Source organism: Urocitellus parryii, chromosome 6 (assembly GCF_045843805.1).
Source record: "Urocitellus parryii isolate mUroPar1 chromosome 6, mUroPar1.hap1, whole genome shotgun sequence".
In the NCBI taxonomy this organism is placed as follows: Eukaryota; Metazoa; Chordata; class Mammalia; order Rodentia; family Sciuridae; genus Urocitellus; species Urocitellus parryii.
Window position 1 is genome coordinate 148,000,730 of NC_135536.1, and position 23,251 is coordinate 148,023,980.

At 39.1% G+C, this 23,251-nt stretch overlaps 1 protein-coding gene across 2 annotated transcripts in view; it reads left to right on the plus strand.

Moving 5' to 3' along the window:
- The first annotated feature begins 1,417 nt into the window (after positions 1 to 1,417).
- Positions 1,418 to 23,251, plus strand: part of Tjp1 (tight junction protein 1) — a 230,210-nt gene continuing 208,376 nt past the window's right edge. For both annotated transcript variants that reach the window (XM_077800270.1, XM_077800271.1), the window contains exons 1-2: positions 1,418 to 1,590; positions 14,662 to 14,794. In XM_077800270.1, coding sequence (XP_077656396.1) covers positions 1,418 to 1,590; positions 14,662 to 14,794 — 306 coding nt within the window. The remainder of the gene's footprint in view (positions 1,591 to 14,661; positions 14,795 to 23,251) is intronic.

The following is a 23,251-nucleotide window of genomic DNA, read 5'->3' on the forward strand; positions in this document are numbered from 1 at the left end:
AAATTAGTAATTGAAAGGGAGAATCTGTCAACAAAGATGAAAGTGCAGCAAAAACAAAAACAAAAACAAACAAACAAAAAGGTTAAGGATAGAATTGAAGTGAAATTTGAATGGAATATAAAGGAAATATAAAAGAAATGGACAACTCAGAGATTGTGACTTTCTGGAGACTTTAGATATGAAGCCGGCAGAATATACTAAATAAGAAACTGAAATGAAGAGGACAAAAAGGATGAGGATGTCCCTGAGGACATCAACAAAAACAAAGCAAAACAAATAACATTAAAGGAACTCTTTGAGATATTGCATGACATTAGTAGCACAAAGAATAACGTGCTGAGAGTAATCCAAATATGATGCTTTGCCAAGGCACAGAAATTTTGGGTATATGAGTTACACTGGAAGACAAGCACTGTTTAACTTAACTCTTGATATTTTTTTATTTTTATTTTTTAGGTATAGATGAACACAACACAATACCTTTATTTATTTATTTATTTTTATGTGGTGGTGAGGATCCAACCAGAGTCCCGCCTGTGCTAGGCAAGCGCTCTACCACTGAGCTACAATCCCAGCCCCAACTCTTGATATGCTTTAACAACAAAAAATACTTTAATTCTCAATGTTTGTATTGTTTTAAATTGCATTAACTCATTAAATTGTATTAACTCAATAGTTTTCCATTTTTTAAATTTCCGTATACATTTCTAACCCCATTTACAAAGATTCAAGTTTTTTTTTTTTAACGTATTTGCGAAATTTAAAAGGTCATGTAACAATCTTTTAACTTTTTCCCATTGATTGTTGAGGAAGTCTGGAATGGTTTAGTATTTCCACCATCCAGAACTACCATGCAAATGAGGACTGCATATCTTTGGATGTATAATATATAAGTAATATGCATGTAATATATATTAAATGTAAATGCAAAATCGTCAATTTAGGGTAGACAACATATGATGACAACAAACCATTTAGTAGTAATTCTAAATTAAAATATTTTTTTCACTCTGAGATTTTTTTTTGGGTATAAACGACTGGAAATGAGTTACTGGGGGCCGATGAAGAAACTGAGGCACGCGGAGATCAGGCCTCGCCCGCAGCTCCAGGAGCGCGCACCATGCACGCCCCGCTGTCTGCGAAACCCGCAGGGTGCGCACCGGAGCTCGGCTTCCCGAGTGGAGGAGGCGGTGCGGGCGGCGGCTGGAGCGGCGGGCCACGCACGGCGGCGGCGGGAGCGGCCGGGCACGCACGGCGACGGCGGCGGCGGGAGCCCTGGCCACGCACGGCGGTGGGATCGGGATCCCGGCCACGCAGGGCCACGGCGGCGGGAGCAGGAGCCGGGCGCACACTGCGGCGGCGGCGGCGGCGGGAGCGGCGGGAGCTGTGGCGGCGGCGGATGGCCCAGAGCTGATCTATGCGGCGCTTGGAAGGGCTGTGTCTGCGGCGGCGGCGGCGGCGGCGGGGCCCTGCCCGCGAGCGGAGCGGGGACAAGATGAAGTACCAGAAATACCTGACGGTGCTGCAGATGGCCATCGGTGTCACCCCCTCCAACCGCGGCAGCCTCCTGCCGCTCAAGAGGAAGCTGTGGTGAGGGAGGGCGCGGCGCGCGCGGGCGCAGAGCCCCAGCGGGACCGGGCGCGGGGCGCGGGGCGTGGGGCTGGAGCCGGGCCGGGGCAGGGGCGGGCCAGTGGCCAGGCCGCGGTGACCCGGCCGACGATGCTCGGAGAGCGCGGGGTGCAGCAGCGGTTTCAATCTCCCAGGGCCGAGCGCCGCCACGACCCTCACGGTGCCCAGCGACACGTAGAGCTGCGCGCTGCAGCGAGCTAGCTGCAGGGACCTGCCGGTTGCTGGCACTGGACCGGGCCTCCCTCCCTGTCTGTCCTTTTAGCTCCATACCGACGAGTTGTGACTTCAAATTTCAAGCCAGGCTTTCTTGGCATACAGACACCAATTTATTATCTTTGTGTATACGTTCTCTGCTTTTTCCCAAAATCCATCTGCTCTTGAGTACATAGTAAAAATGAATTGTTCCCACGGTAGGGGAAATAAATTGTGAGATTAGAATTGCATTGTCAGAGACTATTATTTTATTTGCATGTTTTCTGGTTCCTTCCACCTGGAAATTGTTATTGAGGTAACGGAAAAAGAACACCCTTAATGAAAATATCTGGAAGTTAACCAGACCTGGTTTATATAGTTGATTATCTCTGATTGCATATCGCATTTTGTTAGTTTTTAAATTGCCATATCGCAGCCCCAGTGGCCACCTAGGCATTCTAGTGGCTTGAGATGTAGATTTAAGGTTTTATCACAGAAGAAATAAGTAAAGGGAAGGTGATTACAAAAAAAAAAAAAAAAAAGAGGCCAATAATTGTGATAGTTATTGATGGTTACTAATTAAAATTACTGGTCAGTGCTATTCATAAAGGTTTTGTTTTATTCCATTGAACGTAGTTAATTCGATCCTAAGGTTGTAGAGAAAGGAAGGGAGGCTGCTTTTTAGGTATTTGGGAAAATTAATTTCTGCTGTGTCAGAAATTAATGATCCAAGATCTTTAAAGGTTGATCAGTGATAAAAAGATGGGTTAAAAAAAAAAAAAAAAAAAGAGGAAGCCCAATAGTAGTCACTTTTGGAGGGAAGGCAACAAATGTGAGCACCAAAGTTCAAATTTCATCTGTGCCACGTGCTGTGTGACACTAAGCAAGTTACCAGAGTATCTGTTTCTTCCCCTGTAAAATGAGAATCTTGTTATCTTCCTCAGGTATAATACACAGATCAATTCTGATAATGAATATAACATGTCTACTCCTGTGCCTGGCTGAATAATAGATGCTTAGTAAACATTAATATCTTCCTCCTTGCCCTACCGCCATTTTTTTTATTCTAAAGAAGATATTTTAATTTGATGAATAGAAAGGAATAACACATAGAAGACTAGAGTAGTAAAAATTGAATAAAATGTCTATGAGGGTTGGTTATATAGCTCAGTGGTAGAGTGCTCACCTAGCTTGTGCAAGGCCTTGGGTTTAATCCCAGCACCACAATAAACAAATGAACAAACAAACAAGTATAGGTCACTCCTGTGAAGGAACGCAAAGTAATATTTAAAGATGATTTCTCAGACTGATGGTGAACACCAGCAGTCTTACCCATACCCTGCATTTCTCCTGATACCTAACACACTATTTATTTTTTGTTTGTTTTTTTTTATTGGTTGTTCAAAACATTACAAAGCTCATGACATATCATCTTTCATACATTTGATTCAAGTGGGTCACACTATTTATTTTTTACTTATTTTTCTTGTATGTTGTTTCTTTCTCTCCATCAAAATGTAACTTACATGAGGGAGGACTTTTGTCTATTTGGTCCATGACGAAATCCCCTACAATTGATATTTGGCACAAAATAGCATCTCAATAAATATTTGTTGAGTAAATGGAGAAGTGAATTCTTACTTAAAAATGAATTCTTAATAATATGTGGCTGAGAATGACCATTAAAGAATTCAGTTTTCTTTATGCTCACTTTAAAGAGATACAAGAATAATATTTAAGAAGCTCCTAGCCATGAGTATTAGCAACATTAAATCACAAAGTTAAGAAACTAAATTTACTCTTTCTCATCATTTGGAGCACTGTTTCTGAAAATACATTTCCCAAACACAGAATTTGTGAAGAGGCTCTAAGGAAATAAAATTGAGGTAATATTTGTACTGTAATGATTCACATGGAAGCAGACAATAAATTTGGACCAGGGATAAAAACCATCCTATTAAGAGATGGTCTGCAAAAATCTGGTGGATTTTGTGTAACCTTTTTCATAATCTTAGATGAGTGTTTCAGAGTTTCCACTGAATGCTAATTTGCAAAGCTTAATCTAGTTTTTGCAGAGGAAAAAATGAAGAGCATACTCTACAAAAACTCTGTTATGGGTAGTACTTCTCAACATAATTGGATAGTACTTTTCTTTTAAATTGGTCCACTTATCTCTTATTTCCTCTGGAATTTTTTTCTAGATAGCATTTTAATTTTGTCAATATCATCATAATTGCACATGGAGAATTTGAGATATAAAGCACTGTTGCATGGTTAGAAGATAAGAAGATGTAGGTTCCAACTCCAGAGTGGTGGGGACCTGTAGCAGACATCAGCAACTTGTGTCAGACCTTGGAATGCACCAGCATCTGCCCATTTATAAAATTTGAGGTCATACTATGAAAATTGTGATATATATGAAGATTTGTATGGATATGTTTATGAAAATTTGAATTCTCTCTCTGTTTCTCTCTTCAAATTATTGTAGTCTGCACTAAAAGACGTGGGCTTGCAAAGCTTATACCAGTATAAAAGATGGGACGGGATGATCTAGTGCTTTGTTCCCACACTTCATCTAGTTTGGGCATTGGTGACCATCAACTTTCTTTTGTGCAGTGTTCCCTGTTTTTCTACTGGACTCCTGAAATCCCTTAAGAAGTATCATATTTTACAGACCAATTTATGTGGAAACTGAAATAAACAGACCCATCCGCGTTGGTGGAGCCTATAAGAACCCTCTTCTGCTTGTCCTCTCTTTTCCTTGTCTCCTAGAGACAGAAGTAGGAGTGCATGAAGTGTTTGGTTCTGAATCATCACTGTTTAGGAACCCAGAGGAAGGCCTGCTACCTCTACACCAGATGGGTAGAAGTTGCTGCAGCCTACTGTCTTCCTTTGGGGGTTTCCTGTGATTACCAATTATGAAAAGCAGTAGGATATTGTATTTGCTAGGGTTGCTGGAACAGATGACCACAGATTTGGTGGCCTTAAACAACAGAAATTTTTCATTTCACAGTTCTGGAGGCCAGAGGCCCAAAGTCAAGGTGTCAGTAGGGCCACACTCCCTTGAGGGCTCTAGGGGAGATCCTTCCTTGCCTCTTCCTGCTCCTGGTAGCTCTTTGTGGCCACATTCCTCCAGTCTCTGCCTCCATCTTTACATGTCTTTTTCTTCTGCATCTGTCTTCTCTTCTGTCTCTTATAAGGATATTTGTCATTGGATTCAGGACCACCTGAATAATCTAGGATGATCTCATCTCAAGATCTTTAACTTAATTACATCTGCAAAGTCTCTTTTTCTAAATAAGGTGATAGTCACCCTGCTCTTCAGCAGGTTTGGTAAGAGTCATATAATAATCCAAAATTTAATAATAATGGTATGGTTGTCAACTGTCTTTTAATTTTTGCACCAAGTGTTTTTAGGAGTGTTTACACTGACCTGGGGTAGAGAAGAAGGGGTTGTCATTTGATTTTTTTCATCTTATAAAAAGATTTTTTGTGGTTATTTGAGTCAGTGATTACTGAAAGCCATGCAGCATCAATGTACTGATTCAAGTAGCCATCCAGTAATCAGATTTTGAAAGTGTTCAAAGCTACCGTTCATTAAGCTATTATTAGCAACCTATAGAAGTGCTTTGCAAGCATCCTGTCATTTAACTTATAGCATCCCTGTGAGGTAGGTGCTGTATTTTCCCAGTCTACAAATAAGGTTATTGACTTGCCCAGAGTCAGCAGGTTTTATGCTGGTTATTGGATTAAAAGACAATGGAGGAGGAAGATGATAGTGTAGGAGGAGAGAATAGCTGAAAATAGGTGTAAGGACCCAGTAGTATTAGTTTCTGCATGGGTGTTATATGGAACACTCATGTGTCACACAGGTCTGCCTGCTGGGATGTGAAGGGCTCTAATACCCAAGTCCTTTTGTAGTTTCATAATGAGCAAATTATAGATGATTACACATATTATTATTTACAAGTGCAACTAAAGACTATTTGCTGTTAATCTAATAAGTGAATCATTAAGGTTTCTAAAGTCTGATACTTAAAAACAGAAGTTAGCATTTTGCTATCTTCTATGAAAGTGTCCTTAGAAGGAGTCAGTGTCCTTTTAAAGTCAGCTGCACTTCTGTTCCTAGCAGTATGCCAATGCTCTTGTTCCTACACTGTTGTTTGGGATTCCCCTCTTTGGGGAAGGATGCTTTGCTGTCACTCATTAGCATTGTCTTGAGTTGGTGGTGTCTGTCAACTGCTGATAATTTAAACTTCATATCTTATAGAAGCATTGCCACTTTATGAATAGTTTGGTTCTTGCATAACTGCTTCATTTTTACCATCTTGCTGATTTATTTTTGCCCCATTCTTTGTTGTTATTGAATTATTTTCTACTGGAAATTTGAAATGGAATAGAAGGAATACACAAATACAAGGACACCTAATACTCCCCTTGGGCATCAGCTTTGCAAGGATGGGGAGCAGGAGGGCATTCCAGCAGAGGGAGAGTCTGGGAGGGATGGTTGCAGAATGTAAGGAGTTGTGTGCTGTGTATTTTGGATGAGTGAATTTTTTAGATTTCTGTTGGGTTTCAAGGACTTTGCAATGCTGTATTGAAGGTTTAGCAGTCTGTACCTGGATGGCAGCCAGCAACAGGCCAGGCGTTTGCAAGTGTAGGTGTGACATGATTGATAGGGTTGGATTGGTGTTTACCTTTCCCCTTGTGTCCTCGAAATGGGGAATGTACACACAAGGAACAAGAACTAAGTGGTAAACAATTTACTGGGTTGTTAATATCTGGGCAGGTGCCAGTTATCACCCACATGAGGACCTTCCAGGAAGCCATGCTGAAGCAGATTGGCCTTCAAGCCTAAGAAGGGATGGTCCTCTCTTTTCTCAGAAGCTAAGAGGGTGGACCCTAGCCTAATAATGTCAGGCAAAGAGAAGGGAAATGAACAAAAGGAGACCTGACTCCTGGGGTGAGCCTTACCAGGACATGTTTATTCTGTGGAAGCAGGAAGTGAGATGAGAGGGTGGACCCTGGATTTTTACCTTATGGGCACATTGGCCTGGCCCACCAGTAAAACATGGTCCCCTGAGAAACATAGGAAGAGATTGGAGAGAGAGAGAGAGAGAGAGAGAGAGAGAGAGAGAGAGATTGATTTTCTCACCAAAATCCCTTTATGGATGATAAAATGAAATGAAGAATTTAGAAAACTTCACTGTAAGCTAAGTGTTGATTTCCCCTTAATTCAAGAGAAAATACAAGTTGCTTATAACTCAGTTCCTAAACGTATTTCCCTGACATTAAAGGTCATTCCCTGGGCTGGGGATGTGGCTCAAGCGGTAGCGCGCTCGCCTGGCATGCGTGCGGCCCGGGTTCGATCCTCAGCACCACATACCAACAAGGATGTTGTGTCCGCCGAGAACTAAAAAAAAAAATAAATATTAAAAATTCTCTCTCTCTCTCTCTCTCTCTTCTCTCACTCTCTCTTTAAACAAACAACAAAAAAAAGGTCATTCCCTGAAATATTTGGGGAACTATCCCCAAAGTCTGTTATTCAGTTCAGATTCATACCATCAGGGGTGGGGGAGGGTGATCCCTTGGGATTAGAAAACTCCTACTGTACATCTGGGGGGAACTGTCCTTGGTGGCTTTCTGTAACCAAGTACAGTTCTTCTTGCCTGAGTTGTAGATATGCCCCTGTATTCCGTGAGTGTCCAACAGAAACCTGTTGTATAATGTCAAGTCGAAGTAAACATGTTGATCTCCCCAGGACCCCTCTTTTCAAAGACAATAATCAACACAGGAGAAGCAAAACCTTAAATTCTACTATACCTATAAGACCATTTCTTAAACTGGAGTTAACATTCTCCACAGTTATCTGGATCAATGTTTATTCTTTTCTTTATTCCCCACCAAGGAAAAGGAGCTGGTCATTATTGAACCATGCTTTTTAATTTAACAATTGGCCTCTCACCTTCAAAGAGACTCGGTTAAAGCTTCTAAATGAATGATACTACTGTGGAGGAGCCTTAACCAATTCCATCCTCTTTAGGGGACCACAGGCAGGTGGGTCCAGAGGATCTTCACCTGGTATTTATCCATTCTGCTCATCTGGTCATTAAATACTTTTATTATGATCCTGGTGGGAAAGGGTTTGGTCCATTCTTCTAGTTATATTTATGATTTTTTAGCCTTGTCATTGGATTTAGTATTATATTGAGTTTATTCTGATAAATGTCTTGGCTGCCTGCCATTTGTAAAATTTGGTGTAAGCTCTAGGTTTTAAGCTTATAGGGTTTGAAGAAAAGGGAAAATAGTGATGACTATTAAAGTCAGATGAGAGAAAATCTTATGAAAAATATTAGCCAGGTGATTTCATCAAAAAAGTGAACATTATGTTTACATTCACTTCCTAAAATATGACCATATGATTTAACCAGTGCCATCAAAATAAAGTGAGAGAGAAGAAATAAAAGAAAAAAATTGACATGTATATTGTTTTATAATTCTTTCCAATATGTCCTCTTTTGAATAAGTTCATTCAAAAATTTAAGTTTAATTTATCTATAAAAATTTAAAATTGTACATATTTATGAAGTATCATATGATGTTCTGTTACATGTATATGTTGTATAATGTCAAATCAAATTAAAGATGTTGATCTCCTCAAACATTTATTATTTCTTTATGGTGAAAACATTCAAAATCCTTTCTTCTAGCTTTTTTTTGAAATATTCAGTACATGGTTGTTACGTGTAGTCACTCTGCTGTGCACATTAGGACTTGTGAAACTTAGTGCCTGTTGATCAACCTTTCCCCATTGCTCCTTGTTCCAACTCTCCTCATCCTCTGGTAACGACCATTCTGTTCTCAATTTCTATGAGATCAACATTTTATATTGCAGTGTGAGATTATGTGGAACTTATCTTTCTGTGTCTGGCTTACTTTACTTAATGATCTCTGCTTGTATCTATGTTGTTTCGGATAACAAGCTTTTATTCTTTTTTATGGCTGAATGGTATTCCATTATGTGCCTTACACATTTCCTTTGTCCATGGGTTGGTGAACATTAGATAGTTTCCCTTCCCTGACTATTGTGAATAGTGCTGCCATGAGCATGGGAGGGCAGCTGTCTCTTCAACATACTGATTTCGTTTCTTTTGGATATATACCCAGGAGTGGGATTGCTGGATCATATGGTAGTTGTATTTAAAAAAATTTTTAAGAACCTCCATAGTGTTTTCCATAATGGCTGTATTAATTTGCATTCCCACCAAGAACGTGCAGGGGTTCCCTGTTCTCCACATCATTGCCAGCGCTTGTTATCTTCAGTCATTTTGGTCACAGCCTTTCTTACTGGGATGAGGTCATGATTGCATTTCTCTGACAAACAAAATGTTGAACATTTTTTTCATGTATCTGTTGGCCATTTGGTATGTTTTTTTTTTTTCCAGAAAATTTTCTATTTAGGTCTATTGTCCATTCTATTTTGTTTGTGTTTTTTGAGGAGGGGTCTCATTGCACTGCCCAAGCTGATCTTGAACTTGTTGGCTTAAGCAATCTCCTGCCTCAGCCTCCCCAGTAGTTGGCATTACAGGTGTACAACACCACACCCATCTTTTTAATTGGGCCATTTATTTGTTTGTTTTTTTTTTTTTTTTTGCTCTTGAAGTTTTGGGAGTTCTCTATACATTCTAGATATTAACTCCTTGTCAGATGTATGCTGTACAGATATTTTCTCCCATCTGTGGGTAGTCTCTTTACTCCTTGATCATTTCTTTTCCTGTACAGAAAGTTTTTAGTTTGATGTATCCCATTTGTTTATTTTTTCATTTTGTTTCCTGTACTTTTGGAGTCTCGTCCAAAAATTCTTTGCCCATTCCAACGTCCTGAAGCGTTTCCCTTTGAATAAAGTTCTTTATTGTTTTTGTGGAAGCTTTTAACTCTGCAGAAAGGAAAATAGGGTTGTAAGGTGTGCTTCTTTTTATATTGAGAATCATGAAAAGGTAGCATTAAATTTATACTTTGGAATCTGAATCAAAGTGAGAAAATTCAATTAAATAAAAAAAAGTTAATTAAAAAGCTTCAGTAAAATTAATGATGGTCTAAATGAAGGTAAAGAATGCTTCTGTGGGCCTGAATTTTTTTTGGGGGGGGATGGGGGTTACTGGGGATTGAACTCAGGGGCACTCGACCACTGAGCCACATCCCCAGCCCTATTTTATATTCTATTTAGAGACAGACTCTCACTGAGTTGCTTAGCACCTTACTTTTGCTGAGGCTGGCTTTGAACTCACAATCCTGTCTCAGCCCCCCAGGCTGCTGGGATTCGGGTGTGTTCGACTACTCCGGGTGGACCTGCATTTTTGAGAATTCTGAAATGCAGCTAGTAGATAGAGGTAGGTGGACTGAGAGAAAACCTTGCAGAATCACTGTCCAGAGCATGCTCAGGAGACCCTTGCAAAGGTGGGGTGGATAGCTTGAAAAAGCATCAACGGACAGCAGATGGGGACACTTGGGAAATGAATTGCATGTGATATGCTGGGTTGGCTCAGCCCCTGATCCTCACTGTTTGTGCCAAGTAGAGCATAGTAGTGCTGCTTTCTCACCTTCTTAAATATTGAGTGTGGGCACCAGGCCAGAGCCAGGGCTGTTCCCAAGGAGCTACTGAGTCCCGCTAACCCAGAGAAGTTTCCTCACAGACCTCCCAGTACCCCATGCTATCTCTCTGCCAGAGTCACTGAAGGCAGGTTCAGTAGATGCCACAGGAGGAAAATAGATGTTCTCCAGGACAAATATAAGTGGACAGTATAAGTCACCAAACAGTGGGAGAAACCAGCACCCTGAGAATTACCAAACTGAAAGAACAGAGGAACTAATCCCTGAGAAAATAGAAGAGCATCGGATTAACAGTTATTTTCAGAAAGTTGCAAAAGAACATTCAATCATGAAGTCTAGGCACTTTGAAACTTTAATTTTCTCACTGATGGAAAGGAGACTGGTTGAATTGTCAAAACTGATAATCCAATCAGCAATTTGGAGGAGTAAGCTAAAGAGTCCAAGAAGAGCAAAGGTAAATCGGAAGAGTAAATGAGAAGTTAGGAACGTGGAAACTTTCCAAGGGGAAGGCCGGCTTTAGTAGGAGTGTGGTGGTGCTGTGAGAGAAGGGCCATGAAGATGCATTAATGCTGTGTATTATTTAGAAGAGGTGACAATATTGATGAACTTAGGTGTTGACAGGAAAATATGCTCTCCATGTCCTTACATATCACTTCAGTACTGAAAACATACACACTTTCTTTCCTTGTCATTGTTCCCTAAACAATATAGTGTTACAAGTATTTACATAGCATTTATGTTGGGTATTATAAATCCTGAAGAGATAATTTAAAGTATGAGACTGTCTACATAGGTCATATGCAAGTACTTCACCTTTTATTTATTTTTCCTGATACTGAGGATAGAACCCAGGGATTCTACACCCCCAACCCTTTCTGTTTTTAATTTTGTGACAGGGTCTCGCTAAGCTGTCCAGGCTGACCTCAAATTTACAATCCTCAGCTTCCTGAGTAGCTGGGATTATAGCCCGAACCACTGCGTCTGGCATAGCCATGTTATATAAAGGAGTTGCATATCCACAGATTTGAAATCCAAAGGGGATTCTGGAGCCAATCCCCCATGGATACCAAGTGCCAACTCTGTGTGTGTGTGTGTGTATGTGTGTATTAGCTAATGTGTATGACCTAATAATATGTGTAACTTTTAAACTACTAACTGGCAAGGGAAATCAGTCATAGAGCAGTTGGGGACAAAAAAAACTCCATCATATTAATAAGGCAGAAAAATAAGAAAGCATTTATAATGGGAATAAAACATAGAAAAAGATGATAGAAATAAATCTAAATATATAAATAAACATAATTTGAATGGAGTAAGTGCATCTCCAAAGATATTTACTGTCAGATTGGGTGAAGGAAAAAAAAACACTCTAGCTACATGCCAAGACATAAAGGTACAACTTAAGGAAAAAGAAAAACAACAGACAGACTTGGAAAGGTTGAAAACGTAGGCACACAAAAAGATAAACTAGATAAACATAAAAATGTAAATGTGGGCCATGCACTGTAGTGTGACTTGCAATCCCAGCAAGGGGGCTGGGATTGAGAGGCTGAGGCAGATTGAGAAACTGAGGCAGGAGGATCATGAGTTCAAAGCCAGCCTCAGCAACTTAGCAAGGCCCTGAGCAACTTAGTGAAACCTATCTCAAAACATAAAAAGGGCTGGGAATGTGATTCAGTGGGTAAGGACCCCTGGGTTCAATCTGGTACCAAAAAAAAAAATGTAGATGGGGGAAATTATCATCAGATAAAATAGCATAAAATTATCACCACATAAAATAGCTCTAAAATAGCATAAAATTAAGGTAAAATTGATCATTGGCACAAAGATTTTCTATATGATAAAACATTAAATCCCAAAGAAAATTTGAATAATAAACATTAAGGCATCTAATCAGAAAGATTTGAAATGTAAGAAGCAAACACCTAACAGACTGACAAAGATTAATTGACAAATCCCTCTTTGTCATGGGAAACTCCACAATAGTCCTTTTTATAGAAATCATCAGTTCAGCAAGACAAAAGTATAATGAAGAACACAGAAAAGTTGAATTATAAAATAGTTAAAAGATAGAGTTGCCCTTGTATTTAATGGTTCACCCAGTGCACATTCTTATACAGTGTTGGTGGAAGTGTAAATTGGCAAATTTTGGAAGTCAGTGCCTGTTAACATTTAGAAATCTTCTACCCCTACCCCTGCATTTCCACTTACGATTCTTTCCTAAGTAAGTATTGAATTTGTCTACAAATATTGTCATGGATACTTGTTGCTTTAAGACTTAATAGCAGGGGCTGGGGTTATAGCTCAGCAGTAGAATACTTGCCTCGCACATGTAAGGCACTGGGTTCGATCCTTAGCACCACATAAAAATAAATAAAGTAAATATATTTTAAAAAAGATTTAATAGCAAACATTTGAAAGCAAAATAAATGCCCCTCAGCAGGGAAGTGATTGATAAATGATGTTACATCTGTATCATAAAATACTGTTTAGTCATTAAAAAGAAATTGTTCTACATGGGTTATTGTGGGTTATTATGCAAGTCATATTAAGTGAAAAAATATGGTGCAGGAAAATATGAATAATTTGGTCATCTTACTAAAAAATTCCAAAAGGAAATAAGCACATACATAAATAACATAAGCATTTGTATGGGAGGAAGCAGGATGAGGGGAAAGGAGGCCCATTTTACTTTCCATTTTCATATCTTTCTGTACTTTTTAAATATTCTAAATATATGTATATTTTCATTCTAAATTACAGGCCTACATAAACTTGTCTATTTTATAATAGTCCCTCATTTTTTTTTTTTGTACTGGGGATTGAACCTAGGGGTAATTAACTACTGAGCCACATCCTAGCCCTTTTTATTTTTAATTTTGACCCAGGGTCTCACAAAGTTGCTTAAAGCCTCGTTAAAGTTACTAAGACAGGTCTTGAACTTTCCATCCCCCTGCCTCAGCCTCTGAACTGCTAGGTGCTCACCACCATACTTCGAAAATATTACTCTTATTCATATATGAATCAAGTTTATTTTGCTAGTAGTCCATTCTGTGCATCTTTTAAAAAGCAATTAGAGGCCAGTGTGGTGGCTTACACCTGTAATCCTAGCAACTCCAGAGACTGAGACAGGAGGATTGCAAGTTCAAAGCCAGCCTCAGCAACTTAGCGGGACCCTAAGCAACTTAGAGAGAACCTGTCTTAAAATTGAAAATAAATGAACAAATAAATAAAAAGGAATGAGGATGTGACTCAGTGGTCAAGTGCCCCTTAGTTCAATCCCGGGTACCCCCCACCCCCCAAAAAAAAGGAAAAAAGAAAAAGGAGTTAGAGCTTACAGGCTATGTCTTATGTTATCCCATCTGGTCAACACTTGAAGTATAAAAAAATTAAGTAGTAACAAGGGTTGAAAATTATATGAACATGGACTGCATTGTGAATAGGAAATTCCATCATGATAAGAAGAAATTGACTTTCATAAACCATATTTAGAAATCATTCCCATTGCTTTATACATTTTGTCATCTCTAAGAAAATAATTTACAGAACAGTTTCCTTGCAGGTGCCCAGAGCATCTTCTCTCTGACTAGTTTGTTCTAAGGCTGCCACCCAGTAGTGACTCAGCAATAAGAGAGCATGTGTCAGTTCTGAGTGTGTGTTTTTATGTATGAACATGTATTCCAGTGTACACTCCATAGATAGATAGCTTAGATTATTTGCTATTTCTTCTTATCTGTGTTTTTTTATTCCAAAATCATGCTGAATTATTGACTGTCATGTTTAAATTTGGAGGAGTTATTTTCATGCTTAACAAAAGCATGCTGAACAGTATCTGTGGATCTCTCCAGTGACAGCTGACTTGTACTAGGTGAACCAAGCTGAGTGCTGCTGGTTAGACCACTGTCCCAAGGGAAGCCAATGCCTGTGAGTTACCTAGGAAACCTAAACCAGTCTAGTTGTAATTGCTTCTTTGATGGTGGCAGAGTTGACTTTTAGTGAATTTTAATGTTGGAATATTTGAACTCTTTCAGGAAGATTCCTACACTACCAGCTGCTAAGAAATATTTAGAAAGAGTATCCGATAGAATGTTTGGCTCTTGGGTTTTTGGTTGAAAAAAGGAGTGTGTGTGACACTTCCAAAGCTACCCTCAAGTAAATGCTTACCACTAATTTGAGAAATAGGCTCACCTGTAAATCTGCCTTTTTAAGCAATTTTTCCCCTTCTTCCAGGGTTACTCCATCCTCTGAAAATCCCAATGGTGCTACTTCTAGTGTCAGCCAAGGAAAACCTTCTTTAAGACGAATTAAAGGGAGACTGCACAGAAGCAAAAGTCTTGATAGCTTCGATTTCTGTGAACTCACTGTAAGTGGACTGGTTGATACTTTTCTCATTTTTTAAGGAATGCAAAACTTTTGATTTTTTTTTATAAAAATATAATAGTCTCATTTGGTGGTCAGCATTTTTTTTTTAACTAAAAAATGGTTTAACTAACAAGTTACCAACCAGAATGCTTTCTTAACTGGCATGCACAGGGTATATTTATAATAAATGGTTCATAACAAAGATTCTGTTGGAAAGATGAAGATAAAGAAATTTTTCCTGAATTTTGTGAGACACGTTGAATTGAGTAGACTATCCATGTAAATTTCTTTGAATATCACAAATTCATGTTAATATGAAGAGAGACTTAAATATCTGATTAACTCCAAACACTCAGCTTTCTGGTAGTACTTGAAAGTCGTTATGCCAAAAATTATTAGGATGGATCCCAATTCAGTTAATGATTGCACTTTCTCTCTATTCTAAGTGATTAACTCTAACAGTCATGTTTTTTGTTCCAGGCCATGTGACATGTTTTTCCTATGGGTGTATGGTAATAAATCAATCCATGTTTCTGAAAGAACACTAACACTGTCAGGCTCCTCTCTACTAAAAGATACACTGTAATGCTGTGAAGTACATATTAGAATGCTCTCTGCTTTGAAAAAAGTTTTATTCAGATTTATGTATCAGTGTTCGTTGGCAGATTAATGGATGTTTAGGATGTTTAGAAGAATGTGTGCATTTCTGCCTTTTGAGTTCTGAAAAATTCTGAATTATAAAAGTACCACTGACAAGTGTTGTTTCAAAAAATGACACCAAATTGCTGTCTTTTGTATATGAAACTAAATCCTGTCTGCTTTTGAGGATATGACATTTGCATCTCTTACCTATAATTGATAAAAACAAAAGCTCATTAAATTTTTGTTTTTCATTTGTTAAGATTTATTCTTTTTAGCAATTATTTTTACTAAAATAATTGTATTCAGTTATTTTGCTTTAAAGTGTTCTTGAACTCTTTTATGATACAAGACATAAGAAAGTGAAATGTGATCTATAGGAAAACACTTAACCAATAACTGAGAAAAGGAGTCAGTTTTTGCTAAGTCAACCTAACAGTGAAAGTGACTATCAGAAAACATATAATCAAGTGAATTGCTTCTCAAAAGTAAAGCAATAAATTCACTGAGAAACAAATTTGAATTATGTTTTAGAACGTAAAATATAAAAATGGAGGCCAGGCGCGGTGGTACACACCTATAATCCTAGTGACTCAGACGTCTGAGGCAGAAGGAACAGGAGTTCAAATCCAGCCTCAGCAACTTAGTGAAGCCCTAAGCAACTCAGTGAGACCCTGTCTCTAATAAAATATAAAAAATGGCTGGGGATGTGGCTCCATGGTTAAGTGCCCTGGGTTCAGTCTCTGGTACCAAAAAAAACTCAAAGAATATAAAACTGGAAATTGAAATTTTATCAGGTTCTTTCCTCTAATGTTTAATATTATCATTACTGATACATAATCAGGTAATTAATATGACATGTTGTAAAATACAGTTACTTGCTTAACCAGAATCATTCTGGTTGGAGAAGAAGTTAAAATTTGTCTAGAACATGATGAAGAAAACTTTACATATCAATTATCCCTTATCTGAAATGTCTGGGATCAGGCATGTTTTGGATTTTGAATTTTGGCATTTTTACATCTCATAATGAGATATCTTAGGTCATTTGTATTTCATTTACACTTTATATACATTGCTTGAAGGTAAATGTGTACAGTATTTTTAGGTACCTATGCTTTGACTACAATCTGTTATGTGAGGGCAAGTGTGGAATTTGCCATGTGTGGCAACGTGTTGGTGCTTTAAAAGTTAGGGATATTCAACTGTACTTTGTGTAAGGTTGCCTTCAGTTTCCCACAAATAGAAATGAATATTTAAATGATCAGGAAGTTATCTTTTTATTATAATCAATATGCTTAAAAGTGAATGATAATTTATCTTTGCTTTGTTCCATAAGAATGGCTAAAGTCTAAGCAAGAAAAAAAATAGCACTATCCAGTGGATTTACCATCTACAGAATTCTTTTTTTTTCTTTTTGATACTCTTTATTTTTTGGTGTTATCTCAAAAGTAAAGTCTTAGCATGAAGGAAAGGCATTTGTCATTGAGGTTAAAAAAGAGGAAAAGTTGGGGGGATTCACAGAAGGTGGATAGCAGGGACGGTCTGTGGTTCTTGTGTCGTGGTATGTGCAGTTGTCTTCATGGACTATGTTGTTGCTTTCTATTTTGGTTTTCTACTTCTGAAGGGTGGATCAAAAGGCTGGGGACTTTGGCATGTGGTACTCCATTTCTCTTTCATTAAGGGGAATGTACTATGAAATCTAACTATTGCAAAACTCAAGTTTTTCACTATTTGAATTCATTTTCTTTCTCAGGTTTTCACAGTAATGGTGGGGTAGCAATTTATTTTACCCTTTCAACACTTGTAGACATTTTTACAATGAGTATATTCCATTTTTAGAAAAGCTATAAAATTATTTTCCAAACAATAAAAAATATTAATAAAAAAGGAGCTTAATAGCTTGACTACTCCCACTTCCTACCAAAGCCTATGACAGCACTAAAATATCAAAGATACTTAGGGGAATATAACATCTTGGTGTGGGACTAAAAAAAAAATGATTTTTTCCTATATTTTTAAATTCTAACTTTTTTTTTTTAAAAGAAGGCAGTGCTGTGCTTTTGTATTTTTGAGAAGAAACATGGATTACACAAGGGTTTTATGGGAGGTGAAAGGTATTTGGGAATAGAGCCCAGTGACAGAGCATTAACCTAGCAAGTACTAGGCCCTTTTTATCCCAGCATCACAAAAAAATTAAAAAGAATTGGCTCTCTAATGTAATTGACTTTGTAAATATAATTATGGTAAAAAACCAAGTTTTAAAACCTAAGTCACAACAGTCTAAAGAGAAGATACTTGGTAAAGGATCTGAAATGGCTTTCAATTATATAGGAGTAATCTTTGTTCCCTTTAGGAAATAGCTTAGGCACTATAGATCTCTTTGTAAATGTTCATCTCATTGAAAAAGACTGATAATTTTGTCATTTTTATACAGTATTCTTACAATTAAAAAATACTTATTTAATGCATGTCTTCCTATGACTGTTGAAGTAAACAGAGATCCTTAAAATGGACAGACAGTTCATAATCTCCTCTCTCGGTACATATCAAATCTGTGTCACCAAGAGGATAACACATTTTTATTTTACTTTTAACTTTCCTAAATTTTCCAATATTAAAAACAACTTTTCTTGCCTTTGGAAAGGCATAGCAAGTGGGAGCAAGAGATCCGCTTGCTATAGTTTCAAGGTCCCAGTTTCTGGCCGAGAACCCTCAGGTTCCAGCTGAGACTACTGGCGTTGGTCCCAGGCATCAGATTGATGCCATTTCACTCCTGGGGAGAAGCAATTGTTTCAGCTTTCTCTGTGGGGATTAAATGGGATGGGCATTCTGGTTCATTTTGTAAACCCTACCGCATAATTGGTTGGTATCCTAGTTCACTGAGGGAGACTGGCATCTCTCCAGTCTCCCTGGTTCCTTGAGACAGTGTAGGGAGATACTTGGCAAAATTTTCTTAGGCAAGTTCTGAACTGGACCAGTCTATTTCTGTAGATGTGTTTTGCCTAAAAGACCCAAGCTTTTCTCTTTGGTAGGCAGAATGCTATAGAAGTCAAGTGATAGGTTCTCTTTTCTCTGAGGTGGAAAGTGATATACAATTCTCTATTTGTGAGGGTTTTTTTTTTTTTTTTTTTTTTTGTACTGGGGATTGAACTCAGAGGCTCTCGACCACTGAGCCACACACCCCTAGCCCTATTTTGTACTTTATGTGGAGACAAGATCTCACTGCATTGCCTAGTGCCTCGCTTATGCTGAGGCTGGCTTTGAACTCAGGATCCTCCTACCTCGGCCTCCTGAGCTGCTGGGATTACAGGCATGTGCCACTGCGCCCAGCTCCTGTCTGCCCTGAACTTGTATATGACTTTTTTTCTTGGTATTAGTCCTTAAACAATGGAGCACAATAATCATTTTCATTGCCTTAGGTATTATAAGGCTTCTAGAGAAGATTTAAAATATTGAGGAGGATGTGGGAGGATATACATAGGTTATAGGCAAATAGTGTGTCATTTTATATAAGGGGTGTGAACATCACAGACATTGGTGTCCATAGAGTCCTAGAATCAAAACTCATCGGATATGATTTGGAGATGACTATGTTGACAATCAATCTGAAGAAGAAATGGGATCCTTTGTCTTTAGATGTAGTTAGTGATGTTTACATTTTCAGCTACTTCCTCTGACTCTGGTGTCATTGCCTGTTGATAGAGTGATCAGGTTACATTTTTACATCTGTCCCCTCCCTTCCTTGGATTCTAAGTGTGTAGTTAAAGAATTTTAAGGGATAATTTAAAAATTTAATAGATTGCTTGAAATTTTACAGCTTTTCCTAATCAAATTTCCTCCCTAAACTAGGGGAATGAAGTCAGCTGAGTTAAGCTCATTCTATTTGAACTCTAGAATATAAACGTAAGCAATTTATTTCTTTATGTGTATAAGCCTCCATTACTGCTTGTCTTTGAAGACAGATACTACATAAAGTTTTATGCACAATAAGTAAAAATGATGATCCAGTAACAGTTTATGGGGATATCCCTTAACCTTATGTGAAAGAAGGATTCAGTTATGATTAAGAAGCTTTTTTTGGGGGGGGGGCAGGGCTGGGGTTGTGGCTCAGCAGTAAAGTGCTTACCCAGCACGGGCAAAGCACTGGGTTTGATCCTCAGCACCACATAAAAATAACTAAATAAAATAAAGGTATTGGGTCCAACTACAACTAAATATATATATATATATATATTTTAAATATAGTTGGCAAAAAGGATACATACTTCAAAACTTTAGAGCACTATTTGTCATGAGAGGGGAGGATGGATGATAAGAAATTACTTGGAGTGTTACTTTGAGTATCTTTTTGGCCTAATAAGTCGTAATTTTCTGCTGCCTGAATAATAGCTCTCTGGTGTTTTTGGTGATCAGTGAATTTTCATATTTGAAAAGATACTTCTTTCTCCTGACAAAGAGGAATCTCCATGAAGGCTAATAGAAAACGTATGTAAGTCTATGAACTTATCAATGATGAAAAATTTCTCCATCTCCCTCTACCTCCAAGGCCTCCAATTGTAAGATCTGTGGGATCTAGAGGGCTGTTTTGAAACTCAGTTGCCTCTTCACTTCAACACACACTTTTTTTTTTTTTTAAGAGAGAGAGAGAGAGAGAGAGAATTTTTTTTTAATATTTATTTTTTAGTTTTCGGCGGACACACAACATCTTTGTTTGTACGTGGTGCTGAGGATCAAACCTGGGCCGAAGCATGCCAGGCGAGCATGCTACCGCTTGAGCCACATCCCCAGCCTAACAACACACACTTCTTGACCTGACTTGGGTTCCTCCTGGTTGGTGAATAAGGAGCTGGGCACTAAAAGCAAGAAAATGATGTAAGAAAGCCTGTGAAGGGATGCTGAAGGCCTGTGTGTCCAGCCTCCCAGTTCTGCGGGAGGGGCTGGCCTCTTCTGTCTGTCTCACTCTCACTGAAGTCACTAGCTCCCACCTCACCAGTAGGAGAGCTAGGAAGGAAAAGCACGAGCTCTGTGGGCCCCTTCTGCTCTGGCATACAGCTGCTCCTCGCATCCTGAGCTCCAGTGAAGTGGGCAACTTTCCACTCTCTTTATATCCTCTGTCAGGGTAGGTGTTACCCCAAGGACACCAGCAGATCCCCACACTGTGCCCTCAGCTCTTAGTGCCTGTGTTCTTCCCTGATGTGTCATATATTTCAGCTACTCAGGGAAGGGAGTAGTTCTTTTGTATTCACACAGATACCACGCATGACAAATTTTATGCTCATGAGACATATGTTAGTTGACATTTTCTTCACTTTATTAACTGTGACAGCTAAGCAGAAAAAAATTTAGAGACCATTAAATATTAATATAGTTGGGCTTGATAAGTAAGAGGATATGTAAGATAATATGACTCATTGGACATATGTTGGAGATATGTAAAATGTAACCAGCTTACTTTATCTATTGACTTATTTTTATAGGGAACACACATATACACTAAGAAATAAGGGGGAGATGGTGAAGGTGTTGGTGGTGAAGGTGGAGGCGTTGGTGGTCATGGAGGTGGCATAAGTGGTGGTAGAAATAGAAGAGGTGGGGGTGTTGATTGAGGAGGTGGTAATGGTGGAGGTGGCGATATTGATGGAGGTGGTAATGCAGGTGATAAAGGTGGTAGAGTCCTAGTGGTGGCAGTGGTGAAGGTAGAGGTGGAGGTGGAGGTGATTAGTGGAGATTAAAAGGTGGCAGAGGTGGAGTGATGGTGGTAGAGGATAGTAGATGGTGGTGGTGGAATAGTAGTGGTGGTGATGGGTGGTGGAGGTAGAGATGGTGGGAGTGGGGGGTGGAGAAGTGGGGGAGGTGGTGGAGGTGGAGGTTGTGGATGTAGAGTTAGAGTGAGGGGGGTGAAGGTGGAGGTGGTAGAGGTAGAAGTAGAGATGCTACACGTGGAGGTAGAGATAGGGGAGGTGAAGGTGGAGGTGCTATGGGTGGTAGACATGGAGATGGAAGAAATGGAGATGGTAGGAAAGGTGGTGACTGAGGAGGCAGAGGTGTCAATATTAGAGGTGGAAGTGGAGGTGGTAAAGTGATGGTAGGGATGGAGGTGGTGAATGTGGAGTTGGAGGTGGAGGTGATGGATGTGGGTTTGGGGATGGAGGTGGTGGATGCATCTACACTCCTCTCTGCATGGATTTCATTGGAAGGTTTGTAACAGTGGGTACAGCAGTTCCAGGCCTCACGTAAACACAGATAAGTAGAGAAGAACCAGTGTCTCTTTCTGTGGCTATCTCTCACAGCATGGGAAGCCTCCTCAAACTCTTTCTTACTTACCATTTCTTATGATTGGGCCAGTCTGAGGCCTGGTGAATGCAAAGACTACATTGATTTGCTTAACTGGATCCTTTGACCAAAGTCTGAGGATCCATAAATTATAGCTCTAAGAATATCAAAGAAGACTTTGGTGGGAGCAAATAAATACTTTTCAGGTATCATTACTTCTGGCTGATGGAATGAGAGTCATTTAAAGTATAGGAATGGGAGTTTTTCTTATCTAGCAAGGAGGATGAGGTAGTAGTCCAGCTCTGGTGCAGCTGCCGTGGCATTTCTTAGAGACCCAGCTTTCTCTACCCTTCCTTCTCATGCTGTCAGCCTCAGTCCTCATTTCTTTCATCTCAAGATAGCATCTTGTATTTTTAGCAAGATGAAGGGGGTAAAGGGGCACAGGACACTTTCTGCTAGTTCACTAACTCTGTCCTTTTAGTTTAGAGAAGATGCCCTCCCCAGGGATATCTTCCTATATCTCCTTGGCAAGAACATGACATGTTGTCATGTCGAGCAAGTATTAAAAAATTGAGAGTTTTGGTAGCACAGGCTCCTAAGGATAAAAATCAGATTCTGTTAGTAAGGAAAGAAGAAATGGATACTTGGTATATACTTGTGGGATATACTCTACTTATGTACCCCAGTGGTCAGGAATTCATACCTGTACTGGCCAGGAAATGCTACAGTAAAAGCCATATCATAAGTAGGTTAAAATATAGTTGTTTATGAAATAGATGTATTTCTGAGGCCCCTGCACTTTGAAATTTATACAACTGTGAGATGGATTTTCCCCTGAGGCTTACAAAGTTTGGGGGCTTATTTCGTTCTCCAGATGAACTGTCTTTCCATGGTTAGTAGTACAGACTCAAGTTGTAGTATACTCTGGCTGCCAGTTTGAAATTATGTAATTCTTGGACTGGGGAATTTTTGTGTGTGTGTGTGTGTGTGTGTGTGGTGCTGGGGACTTGAACCCAGGGCCTTATGCATGCTAGGTAAGCCCTTACCAACTGAGCTCAGTTGATAGAGTGCCTGCCTCGCATTCAGTAGTCCATAGGTTCAATCCTCAGTACCAAAAAGAAAGAAAGAGAAAGAAAAGAAAAGAAATTATGAAATTCTTGATGTATATTCATATTTTGGGGGGAGGTGAGGTGTAGGTATCACTGATTGAACCCAGGGGTAGTTAACTACTGAGCTATGTCCCTAGCCCTTTTTATTTTTTATTTAGAGACAGGGTCTCACTAAGTTGCTTAGGGCCTCACTAAGTTGCTAAGGCTGGCTTTGAACTTGCAATCCTCCTGCCTCAGCCTCTGGAGCTGCTGGGATTACAGATAGGTGCCACAATGCCTGGTTTGATGCTTGCTCTTAATCTGGGGCATTTGCATAGTTTCAGGTTTGTTTGTAAAGCGAAGCTTTGTTACTATCCTTTAAAAAAAAATGTTCCTTTTTGGTGTAGATGGACACAACCCTAACCCTTTATTTTTATGTGGTGCTGAGAATCGAA